At 52.7% G+C, this 19,822-nt stretch overlaps 10 protein-coding genes across 10 annotated transcripts; 2 read left to right on the top strand and 8 right to left on the bottom strand.

Annotated features, from left to right (window-relative positions):
- Positions 1 to 823: 823 nt before the first annotated feature.
- PG994_007766 (uncharacterized protein) lies at positions 824 to 1,599 on the top strand (the record flags this gene model as incomplete). Its single annotated transcript, XM_066859175.1, has 2 exons — positions 824 to 1,019; positions 1,169 to 1,599. The coding sequence occupies 2 exons, from the start codon at positions 824 to 826 to the stop codon at positions 1,597 to 1,599; spliced, it is 627 nt and encodes a 208-aa protein (XP_066714662.1).
- A 698-nt stretch (positions 1,600 to 2,297) lies between these two features.
- Positions 2,298 to 3,603, bottom strand: PG994_007765 (uncharacterized protein; the record flags this gene model as incomplete). Its single annotated transcript, XM_066859174.1, has 2 exons — positions 2,298 to 3,098; positions 3,157 to 3,603. The coding sequence occupies 2 exons, from the start codon at positions 3,601 to 3,603 to the stop codon at positions 2,298 to 2,300; spliced, it is 1,248 nt and encodes a 415-aa protein (XP_066714661.1).
- A 1,202-nt stretch (positions 3,604 to 4,805) lies between these two features.
- Positions 4,806 to 5,981, bottom strand: PG994_007764 (uncharacterized protein; the record flags this gene model as incomplete). Its single annotated transcript, XM_066859173.1, has 5 exons — positions 4,806 to 4,850; positions 4,974 to 5,021; positions 5,089 to 5,129; positions 5,204 to 5,701; positions 5,804 to 5,981. The coding sequence occupies 5 exons, from the start codon at positions 5,979 to 5,981 to the stop codon at positions 4,806 to 4,808; spliced, it is 810 nt and encodes a 269-aa protein (XP_066714660.1).
- Positions 5,982 to 7,870: 1,889 nt separating this feature from the next.
- PG994_007763 (uncharacterized protein) lies at positions 7,871 to 9,104 on the bottom strand (the record flags this gene model as incomplete). The annotated part of the gene is made up of 2 exons (XM_066859172.1): positions 7,871 to 8,720; positions 8,761 to 9,104. The coding sequence occupies 2 exons, from the start codon at positions 9,102 to 9,104 to the stop codon at positions 7,871 to 7,873; spliced, it is 1,194 nt and encodes a 397-aa protein (XP_066714659.1).
- Positions 9,105 to 9,705: 601 nt separating this feature from the next.
- Positions 9,706 to 10,698, bottom strand: PG994_007762 (uncharacterized protein; the record flags this gene model as incomplete). Its single annotated transcript, XM_066859171.1, is given in 5 exon segments — positions 9,706 to 10,038; positions 10,130 to 10,208; positions 10,223 to 10,276; positions 10,350 to 10,521; positions 10,581 to 10,698. 5 exon segments carry the CDS (start codon positions 10,696 to 10,698, stop codon positions 9,706 to 9,708), a joined length of 756 nt encoding a protein of 251 aa, XP_066714658.1.
- An 847-nt stretch (positions 10,699 to 11,545) lies between these two features.
- Positions 11,546 to 12,478, bottom strand: PG994_007761 (NUDIX hydrolase domain-containingprotein; the record flags this gene model as incomplete). The annotated part of the gene is made up of 1 exon (XM_066859170.1): positions 11,546 to 12,478. The coding sequence occupies one exon, from the start codon at positions 12,476 to 12,478 to the stop codon at positions 11,546 to 11,548; it is 933 nt and encodes a 310-aa protein (XP_066714657.1).
- An 867-nt stretch (positions 12,479 to 13,345) lies between these two features.
- PG994_007760 (phosphopantetheinyl transferase protein) lies at positions 13,346 to 14,543 on the bottom strand (the record flags this gene model as incomplete). Its single annotated transcript, XM_066859169.1, has 2 exons — positions 13,346 to 14,236; positions 14,451 to 14,543. The coding sequence occupies 2 exons, from the start codon at positions 14,541 to 14,543 to the stop codon at positions 13,346 to 13,348; spliced, it is 984 nt and encodes a 327-aa protein (XP_066714656.1).
- Positions 14,544 to 15,315: 772 nt separating this feature from the next.
- Positions 15,316 to 15,681, bottom strand: PG994_007759 (uncharacterized protein; the record flags this gene model as incomplete). Its single annotated transcript, XM_066859168.1, has 1 exon — positions 15,316 to 15,681. The coding sequence occupies one exon, from the start codon at positions 15,679 to 15,681 to the stop codon at positions 15,316 to 15,318; it is 366 nt and encodes a 121-aa protein (XP_066714655.1).
- A 679-nt stretch (positions 15,682 to 16,360) lies between these two features.
- On the bottom strand, positions 16,361 to 18,166 carry PG994_007758 (uncharacterized protein; the record flags this gene model as incomplete). Its single annotated transcript, XM_066859167.1, has 3 exons — positions 16,361 to 17,189; positions 17,243 to 17,556; positions 17,597 to 18,166. 3 exons carry the CDS (start codon positions 18,164 to 18,166, stop codon positions 16,361 to 16,363), a joined length of 1,713 nt encoding a protein of 570 aa, XP_066714654.1.
- Positions 18,167 to 19,301: 1,135 nt separating this feature from the next.
- On the top strand, positions 19,302 to 19,806 carry PG994_007757 (peptidyl-prolyl cis-trans isomerase-like 1; the record flags this gene model as incomplete). Its single annotated transcript, XM_066859166.1, is given in 2 exon segments — positions 19,302 to 19,387; positions 19,407 to 19,806. 2 exon segments carry the CDS (start codon positions 19,302 to 19,304, stop codon positions 19,804 to 19,806), a joined length of 486 nt encoding a protein of 161 aa, XP_066714653.1.
- Between the last annotated feature and the right edge of the window lie 16 nt (positions 19,807 to 19,822).

Below are 19,822 nucleotides of genomic sequence, written 5' to 3'. Positions count from 1 at the left end.
GAAAGCTGAGATCTGGCGTTACCAGGCCGTACTGATGTCTGCAATCGTATAATAGCTGGCTGTGGTTCTTTGCGAAAAGAAAGAGGACTTTGAAATTGACTCTAGGTTAAGTAGGTATTCAAGGTTGCCAATCGCACTCATTCTCCGATAGCTGTAAATTTAGTGGGGACCCCAATGGGAATGCAGCTCATCCACCCCGGAAACCGCTGAAACCATTGCACCGCCAGGGGTCGTTATTGCACTGAATGCTGATCACTCCCCTAAACTTACCCCTCCAATCTAAGCCCCACGCTTACGTACTAAAAGTAGATCCATTGATTCAAGGTTGCACGCATCTTAGCATGTACAAGTCGTAAAGAGCAACATGTTATGTGTCGCACTGGCGATGGGATTGGATGAACACCAACCAGCACCAACCTTTGCCGCCAGATGTTTTTATTTACCTCCTTACCTCTACAGTGAATGCAAGCAAGTGAGTACGTAGACGCCAACCGAAGACCAAAACGTGCGTCGTTGTGAAAATAAAAAGGCCGGGACTCATCTCTTGAATATACTTACCCACGGAGAAGGCGGAGCACAGGCAACAAAGGCGGGCGCTTGTGGTTTGTTTTATTCCCCCCAAATCGCAGCGTCAGCGGTCTAACCATTTGATAGAACCAAAATCAAATTCCGGGTAGTCTGCTCTAGCGAACTGAGCACCCATTCGTTTCAGACCCTGACCCTTACATCCCGAACTTCACTCCAATCTTTCTCACCCCGTTTTCACTTCCAACAGAACGCAACTTGTCCACCGGCCCCAACTAGAACCGAAAAGCAACAAATCATGGCGGACGATCAAGAGCACGAGGGCGCCTCCATCCAAGAGCAGCTCGTCGAGGCGTGCCGGCGCAACAATATCGATATGCTGACCGAGATCATCGAGAACTGCAAGTCGGAAGACGAGATCTCGGACCTCATGAACAACACCAAGAGCGTCATGGGCAACCACTTATACCACGAAGCCGCCCTGCAAGGAAACTGTACGTGTTGTCGTCACCGCCACTTTTTTTCTACACTACTACACCACCCCCTTTCGCACATCACGTCACGTCACAACCTTCTGTCTGCCCCGGCCGGGTCCCAAACTAATAACATGATGCTAACTAACTACTTACCATCCTGCCCATAGGGGAAGTGATTGACATGCTCCTCGACCAGCCCAACTTCGAGTGCGACCCCGTCAACCGCATCGAGGGCGACACCCCGCTGCACAGCGTCATCCGCTGGATCAACAGCGAGCCGCCCGCGCAGCGCGAGTTTGGCAACGCCCTGGTCAAGATGATGCTCGAGGCCGGCTCCGACCCGCGCGTCAAGAACAAGGCCAAGCTCACGCCCCTCCAGCTCGTCGACCCTACCAACAAGGAGCTGCGCCAGATCATCCAGGACAGCGAGTACGCCAACCTGAACCAGAGCGACTTCGTGTCCGCCGACGACGTCAAGGTCGCCTCGAACAACCACGACGTGCCGCCTCAGGACGAAAGCGACGACGACGCCGAGTTTAGCGGTAGCGATGACGAAGAGCGCGCCGAGTGGGAGAGGAGGAGAGCGGCTCGACGGTAAACAGAAAAACAGGGGTGGCAGTGGCAGGTAGTCACATGTGCTTGCTTGATAAGGCAGTAAGCCGGTTGGCATTTGTTGTTTTGGAGTTCAGGGAATGAGCTAGAGCCTTCTCCCCGTCCCTCCCCTCCTTTTCTGAGTCTAAAAGGAGACATGGCGTTTGTTTGGTAGAGACTTGCATTGGTCGGAAAGGGCTGCGACCGGACGGAGGTTGATAATTGACCGCATATAGACGAGATACGTTATTGAACCGGTAGACTTGCGTGCCAGTTACGTGGGAACTTGAGTTTCTCAAGGAATTGGCAGGAAAATATTTCTCGCCTCTGGAATATTATGGCGGTCTCCAGTGATTTCCAGAACAGGGACAAGACTTAAAAATTAGAGCATAAAATTCCACGGATTTGCATGTTCCGCCAATACCGAGGACTGATGATCAGTGTACAAGTTCTAATATCGATATGCAATGCTAAGCTGTATGTACGAGGGGTATCAAGTAGTGGGTATTTAGAACTTCGTCGCATCCAACAAGGTGTATGTAGGCCTGTTTGCCCGCCGCAATGAAAGTGCCATAACTGCACCGACCCCGTAGCTCTCGATATAAAACCATGCCAACCAACGCCGTAATCGTCAAAAACACAAACGTGCACCGTTTCCTTTCGTTTATCGCATGAATCGTTCCCGTTTGGGGACAGTCATTCCATTCATAGCATGAAATATGCTGCAGCCACAGCGATAACACAAGCGAAGATACTCGAGTCTTCAACCCCCGAAGCGGCGGACGAAGGAGAATCTTCAGGCTGTGATTCGATAAAGGTCTCGTTCATAGTCGTGGCCTTGATCTCTTCCGCAGAAAGACTGCCCGACGCGATCTCGGAGAGCTGGTGGCCAAAAGTCGCGAGGATATTCGTGCTGCGGCCTTCTGGGCAGAAGACGATTTCCCAGCCGCCTCCGCTGGGGACGATGAAGGTCGAGGTCTGGTCGTCGAATGCGAAACTGTACGCATCCGGGCACATAGCCTTGGCATGCCCCGAGTATAAGCTCGGCTTGCAGACGCTTGGGTCGTCGTATTTGCCAGTGCAACAGTCGCTGGGAGCGTTCGTCGCAGCACAGGCGCTCTTGCACGGGTCGAAGATGGGACGCTGCACATTGTCGTCCGGATAGGGGTAAACTCCATCGCCGGGCTTCTCCGGAAGAAAAGCTTGCAAGTCCCAGGGGCACCACTTAGACACGCCTGCATTGGTCTGTATTTGATCGAACGGTGTTGGGAAGCTGGAGTTCGTATAGAAGGTCCCCATTCTAGCGGGTTCCATCAAGTAGCCCGGGGTGGCTATACAAGCTGCGTTAAGCAAGTTTGGTGGGAAATTTGTCGTATTGGGCGCAGGGTGGTAGACAATTCCCAACGGGAGATTGTAACCATCGACTAGCGAGATGTCGTAGAATGTCTGCTTCCCTGATTCACCACCAGCCAAGTTGAACTCGGCGAGAGTCACTGGAACAGCTCCCTGGGAGTGTCTGTTAGCCCTTTGTCGCACTGCATATCGGAGGCATGCTGCAACTTACACTAAATTCGCACTCCAGCTTTCCGAAACAATCACCCGTTATGCAAGTCGCCGTATCACCGCCAGTGGTACAGTTCGTTCTACCCCAGATCCGGCCTTGCCAGTCGGGGCCCACGGTCATATTTCTCGTCTTACCAGGACCGAGTTCGAAGCCGCTAGACTCGGGAGGATCTCCGTGCTGGGTTGCGATACCTGGCCACAAGGGCTCTTTGCAGCTGTTTGTGACAATCAAGGGGATAGGGTTGTCGCGTTTGGATAAGTGCCGCTTCGGTCTCAGGTACCGCATAGAGTTGTTGAGATAGTTGAACTTGTACAACTCATGGTTACTGGGGTATACTTTGGCTGCCACACCCGAGATCTCGGACCCAAGCAAGAGAGCGGTCGCTACCAGGGCTTTGTAACTCGACATGAGGCGTCGGGAGCTGCCTCTTTGCGACCTCTTCTCCATCATGCTGCGATGCGTTGCGGTGACAAGATCGATCAACCAAAAAACAAAAAAGAGAAGGAAAAAAAAGGATATTTTAGGAGTTAACGTGGGTAGCACAGCATATACGACCCACAGCTCCAAAGGTGGAAAGTATATACTATCGATTGGAGTTCTTTATTCAAGCAACAGAGCATGATATAGGTCTGAGAGGGAGAGCGGTGATTAGGGTTCTTGAAGGTTCGCCAAGGCTGAGACAATTTGGCAAAGACCTTGCTTTCTGGAGTACTGTATGCTTCGTCGTCTGCCCAAATCAGGGCTGCATACATGCATCCAGATTAGGGGGAGGATGGCGCCAATGAGACTCTCCCAGAGCCAATCAGTAGATTTATTTCAAAGGCCAGTTTCGAAATCGCACAGCGAATGACGTAGAGAGAGGGAGCGCGATGCCAGGTTTAGCGCGCGTTGTTGTCAATCCGGACCCCAGATCTACCAATCCAAGTAATGGATCCCTGCGTGGACCTGCAAGCATGTAAAACCAGGAACCCGTTGTATTTGGGAGAGGGGAGTAGGTATCAAGAAGATCGTAGAGATTTGTAGGAATGAGGATCTGAAGGTATATCAATCGAAGTCAAAGCGAGAAGAGTCGGCGATGTGATCATCGCTGCTCTCAACACTCCTCTCAAAAGAAGAGTTTTGCTTTCTGAAAGATGTCCCATTCTCTGTCATAATGTTGAGTGGGATCTGGCGAGAACAAGAACCAATGACGCAGGTGGTCAATTTGGAGGTTGGCAGCCGCAGTCATTATGCCTCATACCTGCTTTCAATTGCACCAATGCAAGGGGTCTCAAGTTTACCTTCATCATCCCACCTTCTCACTAGCAACATCAAATCTTAAAATCACCTTGCTTAGTGAGCTGTCAATTTCTTGATGCCAATGGCAAAATCTCCCGGATAAACTCTTCTTCATTCAATACACACTGGATGTTAAGTAACCTGTGCAGCATTCTGCTGAGCGACAAAGGCATCGATTGATTAGGTAGATTTCGTACAACAAACAGGTCCAATATACACAAAACAGCCCCGCGCTATGCGCCGGCTATGCTCTCCCTGGCGATAGTATCATCTAAGGTAGGTATGCATGCGTGATCACTACCTGAACTCCTGAAAATTGCAACAATGTACAGCGATAATGCAACCTGGAAAGAATCGAAATGGGGCGGGCTTCACCACGAAGTGTGACCGCCATCAATGACCATATTGTTGCCAGTCTGTAATCGATTCAGACGGTTAGCATCTACTACTCTCAGAATGTACTCATCATCCGTTGTCTTACTTTAGGATAAGAAAAGCGGGAGCGATGAAGAAGGACAGGACGACGGCATGCTGCTCACCATAAAACTGTTGGCATTGCTGAGGAGGTACAGGCAAGCGCCCTTGAACTCGTGCGGCTCCGCCAGACGCCCCATCATATTCTCGCCCTCCCCACAACTCCCGGAGCCCAGGCACCTCTTCGAAGTTTTTCTCCACCATGGGCGTGATAATGTGACCTTGTCGGAAGATGTATGTCAGTGACTGGCTGTGGTAATGTTCATCGTAATATGATGGTGAGCGGAACTCTTACCTGGACTGATGCAGTTGACGCGGATGCCGCCGGTGCCGTCCTTCTTGTTGATGGGGCTCCACTCCATGGCGAGGTTGCGCGCGAGCTGGATGACGGCGGCCTTGGACGAGTTGTACACGGGCGAGAGCAGGCCCTTGTTGGCGACGGACCCGGACATGCTCGCGATGAAGCACATGGACCCGCGGCACCGGTACCTGTTCATCTGGCGCGCGGCCGCCGTCGCCGCCATGAGCACGCCCGTGTAGTTGATGTCGAGCATGCGCGCCGCGTCCTCGCGGCGGTAGTCGAGCGCCGGCGTGACCTGCTGCATGCCCGCCGCCGCCACCAGCCCGTCCAGCCGCTCGTGCGCGTCCGCGATGGCCTCGATGGTGCGGTCCATGCCCTCGGCGTCCTGCACGTCCTGTTGCCGGTAGTGCAGCTGGCCGCCCCATTCCGTGGCGCGGCGCACGGCTTCTTCCCAGCGCTTCTCGACCTTGTTGTCGCGGTCGAGGCAGTATACTGTTGGAGGGCGAAGAATGGACTTCGTTAACCGGCGACTCTTAATTTGCATACGAGAAATCGCTTTGTAAATGTATAGCATTGTGTTAAGAGATCACATACCGTATCCACCAGCCTCAGCGAGCCCCTCGGCCAGGGAGAGCCCGAGACCGCGGCCCCCTCCAGTGACGACGAAAACGCGACCTGAGAGATTAAAGTCTGCGATGCGTCTCTGTGCGACGTTGACGTCCTTGTTTGGGGCGAACCCGACCATGGGGTTCTCACGTGGATCGGGGCTCATGGGCTTGGGCGTTACGGGGTTCGCCGGCCTGTTATGTGAAGTGTGTATTGTGACATGCTGTTGCGTCCATAAGGGAACCGAAGCCCCGGTGGCGGTAGTGGTAGTAGTTGTTTTGAGAGCGCAATGTGCTTTCGGGGTATGGCGGGAGACGCCGCGGGCTATGCGCGAACATGAATACATGGTGTAGAAGACTTTTCTGAGTATGGGGGACAAAGTCAATATTTGACTGTGAGTGTATATGCTTACATGAGACGATGACTTCAAGCGGTCTTCGAATCTTTCATCTCTACAGCTAGGTGGCTGCGACTATTATATATGTATGTGTATATATATATACCTACTCTCTGTGTAGCAAACGACAACGATATCGTCATAGTGGCGGTGCATGGGACACTTGCCTTGCTGTCTCACCTGAGACAACGAAGAGCACAGACTTCACGATCTTGGAAACGTCAGCATCTATGCTATTGGGCTCTCACCATGTTCTGTCGTCCCTTGAGAACAGAATTGCAGAGAACAGACGTCAGCACCCAGGTGGAGCAGAGCGTCCGCCCAATTGTAACCACGTTTCCTTCCAAATCCCGGCACCTCAACTTCCTTTGTTGGAAAGCAAAGCAAACGGCAAATGAAGTAATATCGGCATCAAAAAAAGGCACTGGCACATCTCACGAGAGGATGTTGGATGGTGCTAGAAAGAAAGGCGGAGGGATTCGTTGCAAAGTCAGGCACCTTCGTTGCAGATCTTACAGGGTCAAGATTGGCCCACGCCTTCTACGTCAACGCTTAAGGTTGAGCTGGCTCACTCTTCGCTTCGATTAGGGACCTTGGCAACCAGGTTACACTTGGCAAGTTGGACGTCTGCCTGTCTGCGGCTGATGTTCAAAGAAACCGCGGCTGCGCGGGTTAGCATGCATGCTGGGTGGCGCCAGTCTGTCTGACAGACAGTACTGTACTTAGATACCTAAAGTAACCATCCCGTGGAGCTTGGGGAGCAAGGGAGTTGGTGACAAGTCGATCCGGGGGGCCGGATCCGTGAAATAAGGATTGGCTAATTTTAGAGTGGGCAATACCCACCCGCTACGGGATTTGGGGGTATTTGGACAGATATGTGAAATGTGGAGGATGGGAGGATGCATATATCATTAATACTAATACATACCCATGCTCTAAACATGGTAAATTGAAACGAGAATGGGATGATTCGGACCATCCCCCCGTGCCCCCCAAACTTGTTATCTCGATCACCGGTCCCATCGGAACGAAAGCTCCACCAACCTGGCAGGCTGGCCTCTTCCTTGCTCTCGTGGAAACATCAAGCGAATGATATCCAACGTGAAGCAAAAAGGAGGCCCAGTACGACGGACATCCCTGACGTCATCGGCCAAGCCTCCCTTGGGCGAAACAAAGAATCCTTCCAAAGACTGCCTGCCTTCTGGCTGCCTCGTGGCCGCCTCTTGACACAGTCGCGGCTCTGGGCAAGTTTATAGGTATGTACAAGCAAGATTGGCAGAAACGAGAAGAGGGGTCAGTTGCCTTACTTGCCTACTTGTATGCAGGACGGCCCTGGTAGGGAATCCGTCCTGCATGTAGGTAAAACGCAGCTCGCACATGTGCTTTACGCCCGGCTGCTCATACCCGATCTCGATGATCGGGAGTCTTCTCTGCCCGTAAGGCTGATGCAACCAACTACCCAGGCCAGCAAAACCTTGATTTCATTGTGTGTCATTCTTTATTTGTAAAGCAACATCCGGTTGTCGCAAGCCATCTTGCGATCCCTAGCTATTGTACATGTAGGCTCAGTAGACTGATCATCTCATAGGCCAATATTACCCCCCCTATCCCATTTTCGTTCTTTCCCCCTTCCCAACAGACCGTGAAGACGCGAATGCCTACTCAGCTGGGGGAGGAATATTCTCCCGCTTATCGGTCGTGCCACCAGAGAGGTGACCCGGCGTGGCCTCTCCCTGTTCGGTGACTCTGTGTCCCTCACCTTCTGTCGCCACATCCTTATCGCTTCCCTGGTCCTTTAGTCGCAGGTCGTTGAGCATCTCACTAACTCCCTTCACGACCTTTTCCGAATCGGTTGTCCAGGGCGTTGGTGGCAGCTTCTCGATGGTTGGCGCAGCCGGCGCGTCATCTTGGGCCAGCTTCTCGAACTTGACCACGGCCCATTGGTAGTTGAGGGGCGTTCTCCAACCCGAAGGATCTCGCTTCCTGGTGACGACGTTGCCCCAGCAGTCTTGACGCTCCCATTTCTGCTGCAGCATGCGCACCAGGTCCGGTGAGTGGGGGGCCAGGATACTGACGCGTGCGACCGAATGCCACCTCGCAAATCTGAACTCGCCAAACATGGCTTCTTCGAATACGGCGATGGGTGCATGTGGACTGGGCACGTAGTTCAAGGGCGGAATGCTGACAAGCTGGTGCGAGTCGCCCTCGGTTTTCGGGCTTTGGTGCGAATCTGTTACAGGCTCGGCATTATCGTCTGGCTTATGCTCTGCCGGTGAAGACGTTATTTCTCCATCATGCTGATTCGTACCATCATCTTGTGGACCAGAGACGAGATCTCGCTGTGCGTCCAGGGATCCGGAGTCATCTTTGACCTTCAACCCCTCGTCGGCGCCACTGGGTGTGCTGGGGGTATTGCCCTGTGTTTGGCTGGGCTCCGATCGTCGACGACCAGCAATACCGTGTTTCGTAGGTTGCGGGAAGTACTCTTCTTTCCTCCACTGAATGGCTCTGGTAGTCAGGCAACAGTCGCAGGTTGGACTTTGCGAACAAAATCTGGTCGCCCCGCGAAGCCGAGTCGTGGAATGTCGACCGCATGCCAGTCTCCACCACATCTTCCTTATCAGGCCAGAAATGATGAACGATGTCAGGATATTTGTACAGTTCGCTAGCATCAACACGCGTTGGCCGGGCGGACCAGCCTCGACCACTTCCACGGCCGTATCGTCCATTGAAGCCAGCTCGGCCACCTCCACGTGTGCTGCACTGTGTATTTGTGGACGAGGTGTTGTTATTGTGTGGTTGCACATCCTCTGCCGCGCCTGTGTCCGCAGCAGCAGTAGCAGCACCGCCAGTTGCTTGTCGCAGTTTATGAGGTGGAACGTATGCGGTCATCTTTCCCTCTGCAGATTGTTAGATGATGCTCGTAACACTCAACTCCTCTTTGCAACAGCTCAGTGTAGCATGGAGAAATGTGAATTTGGTATGAAGAGAATCCCAATGGCGATTGTTGTTGTTTGATCATGACAAACGGAGAGTGTGGGGTTTGGGAGGTGCAGACGCAATTGGGCTCATCAGGTACAGGTATTAAAGTTACTTATTAGGCAGCAAACCCGCGGAGAACCAGTACAGGCCAAATCATACATGTGCATCCCAGTACCTATCTGCCACAGGCTTGGGTATCCTGATCCATGTCACATTTGACGCCGAATTACACCACAAACATTGGCTGGGCAATTGGGGTACTTGAGGTTATATTCCCCTCATCCAGGAGTCTTAAAGGGGCTGGGCGTTGTTCGTCTGCGTTCAGATGCCCTCTTGAGTGTCACGTACTCCTACCTTTTCTGAGAATGAAGGGAATTGTCCCACGGGTATAACCAGCCAAACGTATCATTTGGAGTCGAGTATCATTCCAATCGTCAGTTCGTATTGTGCGGGCATTATCGGAGCATGCTCCGTAAATCGATTGCAAATCATAAACCAGACTGCTTGCTCCTTACATGTTCTTCTGCAAGAACGTCAGCACCGTCTTGTACCCGCGAACGTACTCCTCCTTGACGCGGCTGTCCTCAAGGTCGCTACGCGCCGCCATCCAGCCGTGGATCTGGTCGTCAAAAGTCTCAACATGCTTAGCGACACCCGCCAGGTTCGCCTCGAACTTCTTGACATCTTCTGCGGGCTCGTCCTTGGACGCGAGCATGCACAGGGGCACCTTGATCTTCTTGGCGTCCTCGGGCTCGACCATGGCCGGGTGGCACTCGACGCCGGCCTTGAAGATGTTGTCGGGCGACGAGACTACCAGAGACACGACCTTGCCTCCCCAGCAGTGCTACAATTCCAAGACCGTTAGCTGGGCCATTATCACAGGTGGCTAAAACCACCAATTGGTTCCTCTTTTCGGGGTTAGGAGAAATACTTACACCCAGGATAGCCCATTCCTTGACCTCAGGGAATTTGTCCTTGGCGGCCTTCATGTAAGCCGGGACCTTCTCGGCGACGCTGGGAGGAGGAACTTCCCGAAGAAAGCACCGAAGTTCTTCTGCTTCTCTTCGGTGTCCGGAGGGAACCTGGACACGGGATCTTGGTAAGCAAGGCGAATATCTCCAGTATATGCCCCGACCTCAGAATATGCGAACTCACCACTCAATGGGGCAGGGCTCGCCCTTGAACCAATCGGGCATCACAACCTTGTACTTCTGGTGGTCGTCGGAGCTGGACATGATGTCGGCGCCCTGCAGGGTTTGCGGGAAGTAACCGAAGATATCGTATATGACGAGGACTCCCTTGGAGGCGTCATTAGGGCCAGTAACATCTTGCAGACAACGGCTGTTAGAACTCTGCAAAAAGCCATGTTGATCCAAATTCTCTTACAGGTCTTGAAGCCTCCAATCTCTTCGTAACTTCCCTTGTTCTGGTATCCTTTGGACACCACGGGCGGGATGTTGCAGCAGGCCTGCGAGTGGCCGCCCTGAGCAGGCATGGTCGACATCGTTGCGGTATGGTTGGGGCTTCTGTTCTGGAATAGACTCGAGGTGGCTTGCTTCGTATATTGACAAAAATTTCTGGGAGCGGGCAGTTGGTTTACTTGGGTGTTGGAAGTGGAGGAGGAGGAAGAAACAGGCGACGGGCTCGGCCTATACGCGGGGGCAACGGCTGGGTTTAAGAGCTGCTGGCTGCTTCGGAGGACGGAGGAGGCCGCTCTGGCGGATCTAGAGAAATCCATAACCTTTTTAGTTTGCATCATACATAAAAACCGAAAGCGAACAGTCTAGCAAAGTGTGAACCTTGCTTACGTAGGTGCTAGAAGTCGGTCAATCGGCCCTTATTGGTTCTGTAACCAAGGAGGTGCAGCTACGAAGCAGGATCCCACGAAGCTTCACACTTGGTAGCTACAGTGATTTAGTGAATGCCGAGCTTGCGAGCTCACTCACGTAGCTTCCTTGGAGTACTTAGATTATCTCTTAGTGAGGGGTAGTGAGTGGCCTTGAAGCTCCCTCCCAGTCGTCAACGATACGACTCTAAGGTGGGGTTCGCAGTGGTGATGTCACGCTATACCGGACATGGCCGGTCGTCATTGGTTGGAAAAAGGACATTACCATTTCAACAACACACTCTACTCTCAACCTCAAATGAGTAACAAACATTAAGGGCAACGGGACAAAGAATGATAATCCCCTTCCCACACAGGAGGCAATGCCAAAGCAGATCCAGTAACTCAATCGCAACCCGTCCTTCCATCCTGCCTCCTTGCAACCGTCCATGCTGTATCGTCTCCGTCAAATGACTTGAAAGCTCGCTTGAACCCCTTTTTCTTCAATTCCTTGGGTCCGAGCATCCTAGCGGGAAGAGTCTAAGGTTAGCTGCTTCAATGAGTCAAGAATAAGCGCAGCTGCTTCATCTCCCTCATCTGGTACAATCTTCTTGATAGCGTCGGCTAGAATTGCCGCTTTCCCCGGGTCAGATGTGACGGTGCGAGCCAGAGACTGGCCCATCAACACTCGGCGCACAAAGTTGTCCCTCTTCCACTTCTGGAGCAGCGTGTTCGACAAGGCCCACCACTCGTCGTTACCTCTTGTCTTCTTGTACAAGATCTGCGCCGTGATAACGGCCGCGCGCTCCGCCCTCATGGTGAGCTTCTTCCGCGCCTCCTCGAAGCCGAACCAGCGGACCTTGTTGGTCTTGTCTTCGTCGCTGAGCATCGCCGCGTCTGGCTCCCCATTCCCTTCTGCCGGCTGCGCGGCGTAGAAGTAGATGTGCCGGTGCGCCTGCGTCTTCTTGTCGTCGTAGCTCATGGCGTAGATGATGTCCCGGTTCACGGCAGTGACGGTCCCGTTCTCGTTCTGGCTCACGAAACCCACGTCGTGTGCCGTTTCGGGTTTGTCCAGCACGATGCGGGTGTCAAATCGGAGGTACAGGGGCTGCACTTCGACACCCGTCTCTTCCAGGGTTTCGCGTAGCGCGCCGTCGGCGGGGTTTTCGTGCAAGTTCCTCCGACCCTTGGGGAGTTGGTATGATTTGTGCTTTTCATTCAAGAAGGCGAGGACTTGCGGGCCACCCTCCCCTGGCTTGTCTCGGATGGTGACTGTACCGAAGCTCATCATGAGGCTCTTCATATTGTAGAGTTTTGCCGTAGTGTTGTTGTCTTCCCAGTCTTTGGTGTTATACGGCTGTTCATTGATATTTTCCCACGGCCGATCAAGCTCTTTGCCTACCTCGATATATTCTTCACGACTAGTCTCGTCGTCAATTGCGTCGCCGATTGGGTCCATCTTTGCCCGAAAAGGTAGTGTAAAGGGGCGAAAGGATGGGTAAGTGGGTAGTACTGTATACTCTATGGAAGCTCTGATAGGCTGAGCGGCTTATGGAGTGAACAATCAATGATATTAAGCACAGTGGATTAGGCAGCCTCGGGTTAACTCAACGCTGGAGTAAGTTGTGAGGAGGTAGAATGCGATATTGGGCCCGGCCGGGCTGACCTTCAAATACTCGACAGTCAACAAGATTGCGCGAATTTGACCAAAGAAGTGATGTTATCTGCTCGCTTCCTCGAACACTGAACGACAAAGGGGCTGGCCTATCCCTTGTGACGTGTAACCAGATCGGGAATGTTGGTACTGTTCACGATCCCATAACTTCCAACCGCAGGCCATTGCTATACCAGCATGCCCTGGCGTCATGGCGAATTCAGGAATGCTTTATAGCAGGTACTCATCCTGTACGAGGAAATCGTCAGATTCAGTCATCTAGCGTGTATTCTCCGTGCCAAACCGGCCATCTTGTACGTCTTATGACAATCGTTTGATCAGGCTGAAAGACCATGCGTTGCTCATTGATCGTCACGGTAGCACTTTTGGTGTGTAAGCATGCCTACCAGTCTGTGAAGCAATGGATGCTTCAGGACTCGAAAGGTTCATTAGAGAATGGCCGTACAACTGTAGGTCCTTGCAACCTTGAAACAAAATCGCAGCAGAGGCTTGGATGGAAATCTGTAGCCTTATCCGGCTCTCTAGGTCTATTGCCTTACTATACCTCACTTGATTCTGACTGTTGAAGTCTTTGCATGCTCCTAACGCCAAGCCTTATGATGCTTCATACCCCTGACTAGTCTAAAGAACCGTAATCATCATCGCAATAAATCAGGCACTTGCCTCAGCCTCGACAAATTGGACAATCGTCTCAACATCCACGACCTCAAAGGCCCCCAGATGCCATCCCAGCCCAACTTCTTTATTTTTGGGGGTCCGTACCGCCGTTCCAAGCATATAGTCCGGGCCAAGCGAGCGAAGGCAGATATTGGCATCGTCAACCTTCCGTCTGTCAAGCATAACCTCGTGCGACGTGATGACTTCCCCCGTCCCATCGGCCCCCTGCTGGAAGCCGCCGCCCTCCGCCGTGACCGGCTCTGGCGCACGGAACTCGACGAAGTTCAGATCGCCCAGCCAGGGCGCCAGCAGGGCCTCGCCCGTCATCTTGACGTAGGCCTCGCGCAGGCACCACAAGGCATAAAATCGGCGGAGCTTGGCGTCGGCGACCTTTTCGGACGTCGTCGAGGCACCCATGCCGGCCCCCGAAGCCGCCGAGGCCGCCGCCGCGAACTCGCGGCTCTTGAGGTACGCCGTCTCGCCGCGGCCGAAGACATCCGAGTGCATGTCGACGAAGTAGTCCCAGCCCTCGTCGCGGACCATGCGCAAGTCGCGGTCGCGGCGCTCGCTGACGCAGACGATGTCCACGCCCACGTCCACGTCTGCCTTCTCCACCGCCGAGGCCACAAGGGCCACGAGGCCGGCCTGGTGCGACACGTTGAACCGGCAGGGCTGCTGGCCGTCGTCGCCGTCTCGGACGTAGACGGGCTTCTTGTTGACGTCGCGCGTCAGCTTGGTCGCGGACCAGGGGATCCCCAGGGTGCGCGCCAGCACGTAGTGCTTGAGCAGGTGCGAGGCCAGGCTCATCTTGGCGTCGCGCACGAAGAAGTACTTGAGCACGCCCGCGCGCTCCTCAGGTGTGAGGATGGCGAGCGCCCTCGGTGCCTGGAACGCCCGCGGTCAGCAGCCAGCTCTCTTTGAGTTTATGTTATGATTGGATAGCATTGTGAGCTGTATCTCGAAGATGCAACAGCAAGCCATCGCTTGCGGGAAAAGGAGGAAGTGGAGGGGAAAAAGTCGATGGTATGGTGTCCGAGGGAGTGTCATCAGCACCGGAGCTCGGAGCAGCTCGGAGAAGGCAGTGCGTGGTGGAGCTTACGGCCTGTTCAAGATCTTTGGTCTTGGCTGCTTGGGGCCAGAGATGACGAGTATCTACGAGCCATTGTATGACGGGGGTATTTGACGAAGCCATTACGCCGGCACCAAAATATATATCAGATCAGAGCTGAGTGAGGTTGTGTGAAGGTGCAAGAGCGAAGGAAGAAATGAGCTTACTTGCTTCTGAAGTCTGCCCGGTCAATCGGAGAGAGCATGAGCATGAGCATGTAAGCACATGCACGCACGCTCAGCAATTAGTTGAGTTGAGCTCAGGTGGGGGCGGATCTCGGATCTCCTTGCTTGGCACCTTGACACCCACGCCTCTGGACCAGTCCAACTGCATTCAGTATAGTCAAACAGATTATAGTACCATTAATACGAAGTAGTTCGAGAGATCAACGTTCTGCACGGGCTTTCCCGTCAACCAGTCCCCCCTTTTCCGTGCGTACGTAGTACGTACCTTAGCTGCACTAGAGAATTGCCCCATTTCCACTCTTACTACACCATATCAGCGTCACCAACATCGTCGTTGAGAACCGACATCCACACACAGGCGGGAGAGTTCATTCAACTCGGGTACGCTAGCAGGTGACATTCATATCAAGGCCTTTACTGAAATGGAGGGAGATAGGGTATCTATTAATTGTAGTATCCTATCTCTGTACATTCCACATCCCATTGCCTTGGGTAAAGCATAGGTAGGCAATAGACATCATAGCTCAGTAATCCATGTCTCGGTGAAAACATATCGCTAGCCAGCGATGCCGTTGCCGGCTGTCCCGTCCTAAACGTCATTGCTACCCCAATTCCATGTCTCCGTAGAGACATATCGCTAAAGGCGAGTCCAACACTACTAGCCGGATGTCTCATTGCGAGCCAGTCAGTACTCCCATTGCTAGCCGGCCTTCCATTGACGGCTGTTCCATCTCTGATTGTTGGCTCTCGGCCGCTTTGTACTCATCAATAATCATGTTCTTAACTTCTTCACCCAAGAAGCAGTCGGGGTAGTTGTTGCCCGACATCATATAGTCCCTGAGCAAGGCGGGTGTGATTTCGTCGATTGCGGATTGAAGGTCCGCGAGAAAGGGGACCTCGGGACTGGGTGGAGGTGAGACTGGCAACTGACACTGAGTCGACGAATTGGCTGCACGTGGTGTTGCCTTGTCCTGCTTCCGGGCTATCCTCCTGTTCTTGGGCTTGCTGTTGTCGGATTGACTTGGGTTGATAGTCATCTTGATGGGTTCGCTTGGACGAGGTTGGTGCTTGAGGGTCGACCAGGTCGTGTCGTTAAAGGTGAGATGGATTGAAGAGGACATTTCAAAGACAATACTAGCTCCTCTGATCTCAAAATAATCGTTGATGTAAAAAACAAATATATTTTGATAGACGGGTGCAGGTTGGAGCAGCAGTTGAATGTCAAAGAGTGGTAGGATGCTCAGGGTCAGAACGTCAGTCTCGGTAAGTAGATGGTGTATTGTGTTGATGGATGGATGTCCAAGTGGAAGAGGATGGTCAGGATTGACCCATATATGCTGGACCACCTAAATAAAATACAGTGCAAAAGCATGCTGCCCCTGCCTTCCTCTGGTAGTTGCTGGCGTAGTCAGATTCTGACGACAGCACGACCCGATTACTACGGTATCTGGTTCTGGTGGATCGAGGTTCGGAGAACCTTTTGACCTTCACTGTGCCCCGGAATAAACCCTTCGTGACTCCTTTGGCATAACCTGTTCAATGTCAGAACATTGGGGCGAGTGGTTGTACCAGCACCGTGAAGAACTTTACCGAATTGCTGGGTGGCCGATTAATTAAGTTGTGCTAGGGGACTGCTTAGGAGAAAGTCGCTATGTCTTAGGATAAATGACGGACTGAATACGTTTATCTATCGATGATCGGTATGGTTGTTGACCCTTATTCGGTATGCTGCTTGACGCTTCGTGTCCTTCGTCGAGATAGTGATGCCGGAGCTTGGATAGTAAAGGCGAAGACTGTTGTTGGTACAGGCTCCGCATCTTCGGCCGCAGCTGCATCTTCCTTCTCCACGGTCTTTTCGCTGCCCGCTTTTTCAAGTGCCTTTTTGTCAGCCTCCTTCTTCTCATGGGCGTCGTCCGCCTTCTTAATGACGTTGCCATCCCCATCAACTTCAACAACAACATCCTCCTTGTCAAGGCTGCCGTCCTCTGTGTATATCCAAATCTCATGCAATTCACCCCTGAGCAACCCAATAATCCAAACAGCAAATACAACACCAGGTACAAGGTATAGTAGAGCGGGCTGAGCACACTTGAAAACAAAAAGCATCATGAGCGTTGCCATCATGCCAAGAAGGTAGCCAGTCATAGCAGCATGGAAATAGGTCTTGGGGAAATTCGCGGCCTTCAGAGCAGGAGTGGTAGCATCAGTGGTTTGCCAAAAGAATCTTCCAAGCCCCGTAGTCCAGAACCAGTTGCCCCATTGGCTCTTTGGGTTCACATAGTCGGGCCTAACCACCATTGGCTGCGTTTGCGTGCTGGTAACAAGCTGGCCAGAGTTTTCGTTAGTTGTCTTGAGGTCAATGGGGACCTGCTTCTTCTGTCGGTGATAGTACAAGAAGTGATCAAAACGCAAGCATAGGCCAACAAACATGCCTGGGACAACGATGTCACCGAGACCAAGCATGCTGGGCCCTTTCGCTTTCGGTGAGTCGAATACTAGCTTGATAGGCACATCGAGTTTGGTAGCCACTGTGACCATATATGGGCTGTGATGTGAGTCAGTAATTGTATTCCTGGTTAAGGGGTGGCCAATACTAACGTGTAGAAGACCATATAGATATCGTAAAAAAAGAGTCCAAAAAGGACACAGCTACCAGTCGTGAAAGTCGTCGGGGACATCATGATGATGCCAGCATATGAGAAAGCATAGCCCATGATGTTCGACAGCATCACAGACTTCGTAGTGTGGTAGATTATGTTGGCAATAACAGCCAGGACAACCCCGAGAATATCAAGAACTTGACGTGGAAGCTCTCTTCCACGAAAGGGAGAAAGGTGAAATTGACTTTCCACTGTTCCTGCATGATAAGTCGCAAGACCCATAAGGAAGCTGAGAGACCCGGCTGCCTCATTCTGGAAAGATAATTGCCCGGTAAGGGGACTGCATCTCTACTTCGTAGAGATGCTCTCCTGAGTCGGCGACACGATACTGGGATCGCTTGTGGTTGTCAAAGTGGAAGAGACTTCCATCATGCGCTCTCCATACCTCAGGAAATACCATGCCGAACATAAGTTGCAAGCCGTCGGAGAAGAGCTTTCCCATGCTGGCTAGCGACATGACGGAGAAATAAACACCGAGTATCTTGTTGAGAATGGCAGGATCCTCGAGATACTTGATCAGATAGTACAAGCCCACAAGCACCATGCCGGCAAGGATGGGAAACATGATGGCATCAGAAAGCAACAGGCCCTGGACATACTCGTCTTCGCTGCTTTCGTCAGATTTCTTTCCATGTTTGCCCTTTTTCTTCTTGGGCATTCGAGCACTGGGCGGGCGTCGGAGCGCGGCTTGCGAAGACACATAGATACATGCCATAGCACTGCCCACAATGCGCACCTCAAGGAGCAGGAAGTCTCGATTGTTCCATATGGCTGCAGGCCATTGAAATATGGATTTCACCAAGGTGAGGTTGCCGGCGAAGCTTAAGCCTTCGGCTGCAACAGGCGAAGTTGTATTCGCCATGGCTTGTAAATATGGAAACCCGATTAGTGGGATGATACCCGGTCAAAGCCTGAACTGGTCCAAGTGATTGATTCCGTGCGCCAGAGGACGATGTAAATCGAGATGCTAGCAGATGCAACAGATAAGAATTGGGCTGTGCTGGATGTCGTAATGTCGAATTCTGTATGTGGCGAGAGGACGTCTTATAGGAGGACCTGGTATGGAAACCTAAGTATTAGGTATTCCACTTATGAGGCAAGAAGTACCTCGGGCTGGCCAAGCTGACAGACCGAGTTTCAAAACGTGGCCAAGACAGGAAACACAGGATTCCAGGGTGGTAGCTTTCAATGTAGGGTTGCGAAGTATGCAAAGTACCTAAGGTAATCCAAGTGCCTAGGCATGTACCTGCACGTATGCTGTCTTTCTGTGGGCGGCCACGAAAGAGAGAAAGAGTGAGGTCTTGGTGGCCAAGGATACGATGGTTTTGACCTGAATCATACACAACCGACTTGAGTGCGCTAGAGCAGCAAATTTGACAACGGAGTACTTCTTGAACAACAAATGCGTAAAGAGCTTGGAGAACCCGCAGTCTCGAAAAAGCAAAGAAGGGGAAGATAATATCGTGAGCTAAGTGTGGCCTTCATGAGGTTGAAGATTCAACTTGCGCCTACCTGTCCACAATTGAATGAAGCCTGTTGTATGGGAGGCCCTGCAGCCTTGCAGCCCAGATATGTAGCAGCCTAGTGCAGTATGACTTTAGCGGCTGTCGTAGCCCACCCAATTTCGTCATTTTCACCCGTCGCGATTGGAGTCTGGCCCCCTGCCAATGAATCATTGTACTCCTGCCTTATTTTTGCTACTCCTGGGCAGGTGATAGCGGCACGGTTTTGAGCCTCAAGTTGGTATATTCGAAGGTCCGAAAAACCCAGGCATTTGTTTACGACAGGCAACTTCTTTTTGTTACACACAAATCAAGAATTGCACCTGCACCCCTGAAGGAGAATAAGACAAAGGTTTTCGGGTCGCGGCAAGCAACACCATCATCGGTCTGAGTGTCTGTCCGTCGTCCACGCGCTTGACTCTCCCTCCACCCCCTTCTTTATTTCCCCCCAAAACAAGTCACCAGAAAAAGAAGTGACAGGAACCTCTCTCAAATATGGCCACCAAGAGCAACACCGTGCTCCTGGAGACGACCATGGGCGCCGTCACCGTGGAGCTGTACCGGGACCACGCTCCGCGCACGTGCGAGAACTTCGCGCAGCTGGCGCGGCGGTCCTGACTACGACGGCGTCCTCTTCCACCGCATCATCCCGGGCTTCATGGCGCAGACGGGCGACCCCACGGGCACGGGCCGGGGCGGCAGCAGCATCTACGGCGACAAGTTCGAGGACGAGATCGCGCCCGGGCTGCGCCACACGGGCGCCGGCGTCCTGAGCATGGCCAACGCGGGCCCCAACACCAACGGCAGCCAGTTCTTCATCACGCTGGCCCCGACCCCCTGGCTCGACGGCAAGCACACCATCTTCGGCCGCGTCAAGAGCGGCATGGGCGTCGTCAAACGCATGGGTCTCGTGCGCACGGGGGCCGACGACCGGCCCGCTGAGGAGGTCAAAATCCTGCGGGCTAAGGTCCTGGAGGAGGATGGAGGCGCCGACGAGTAAAACCGCACGTAACATG

Source organism: Apiospora phragmitis (assembly GCF_038363925.1).
Source record: "Apiospora phragmitis strain CBS 135458 chromosome Unknown utg000007l:2111988.0-4706623.0:1.0-2598199.0, whole genome shotgun sequence".
Classification (NCBI taxonomy): Eukaryota; Fungi; Ascomycota; class Sordariomycetes; order Amphisphaeriales; family Apiosporaceae; genus Apiospora; species Apiospora phragmitis.
This window is presented reverse-complemented; position numbering and strand designations above follow the sequence as displayed.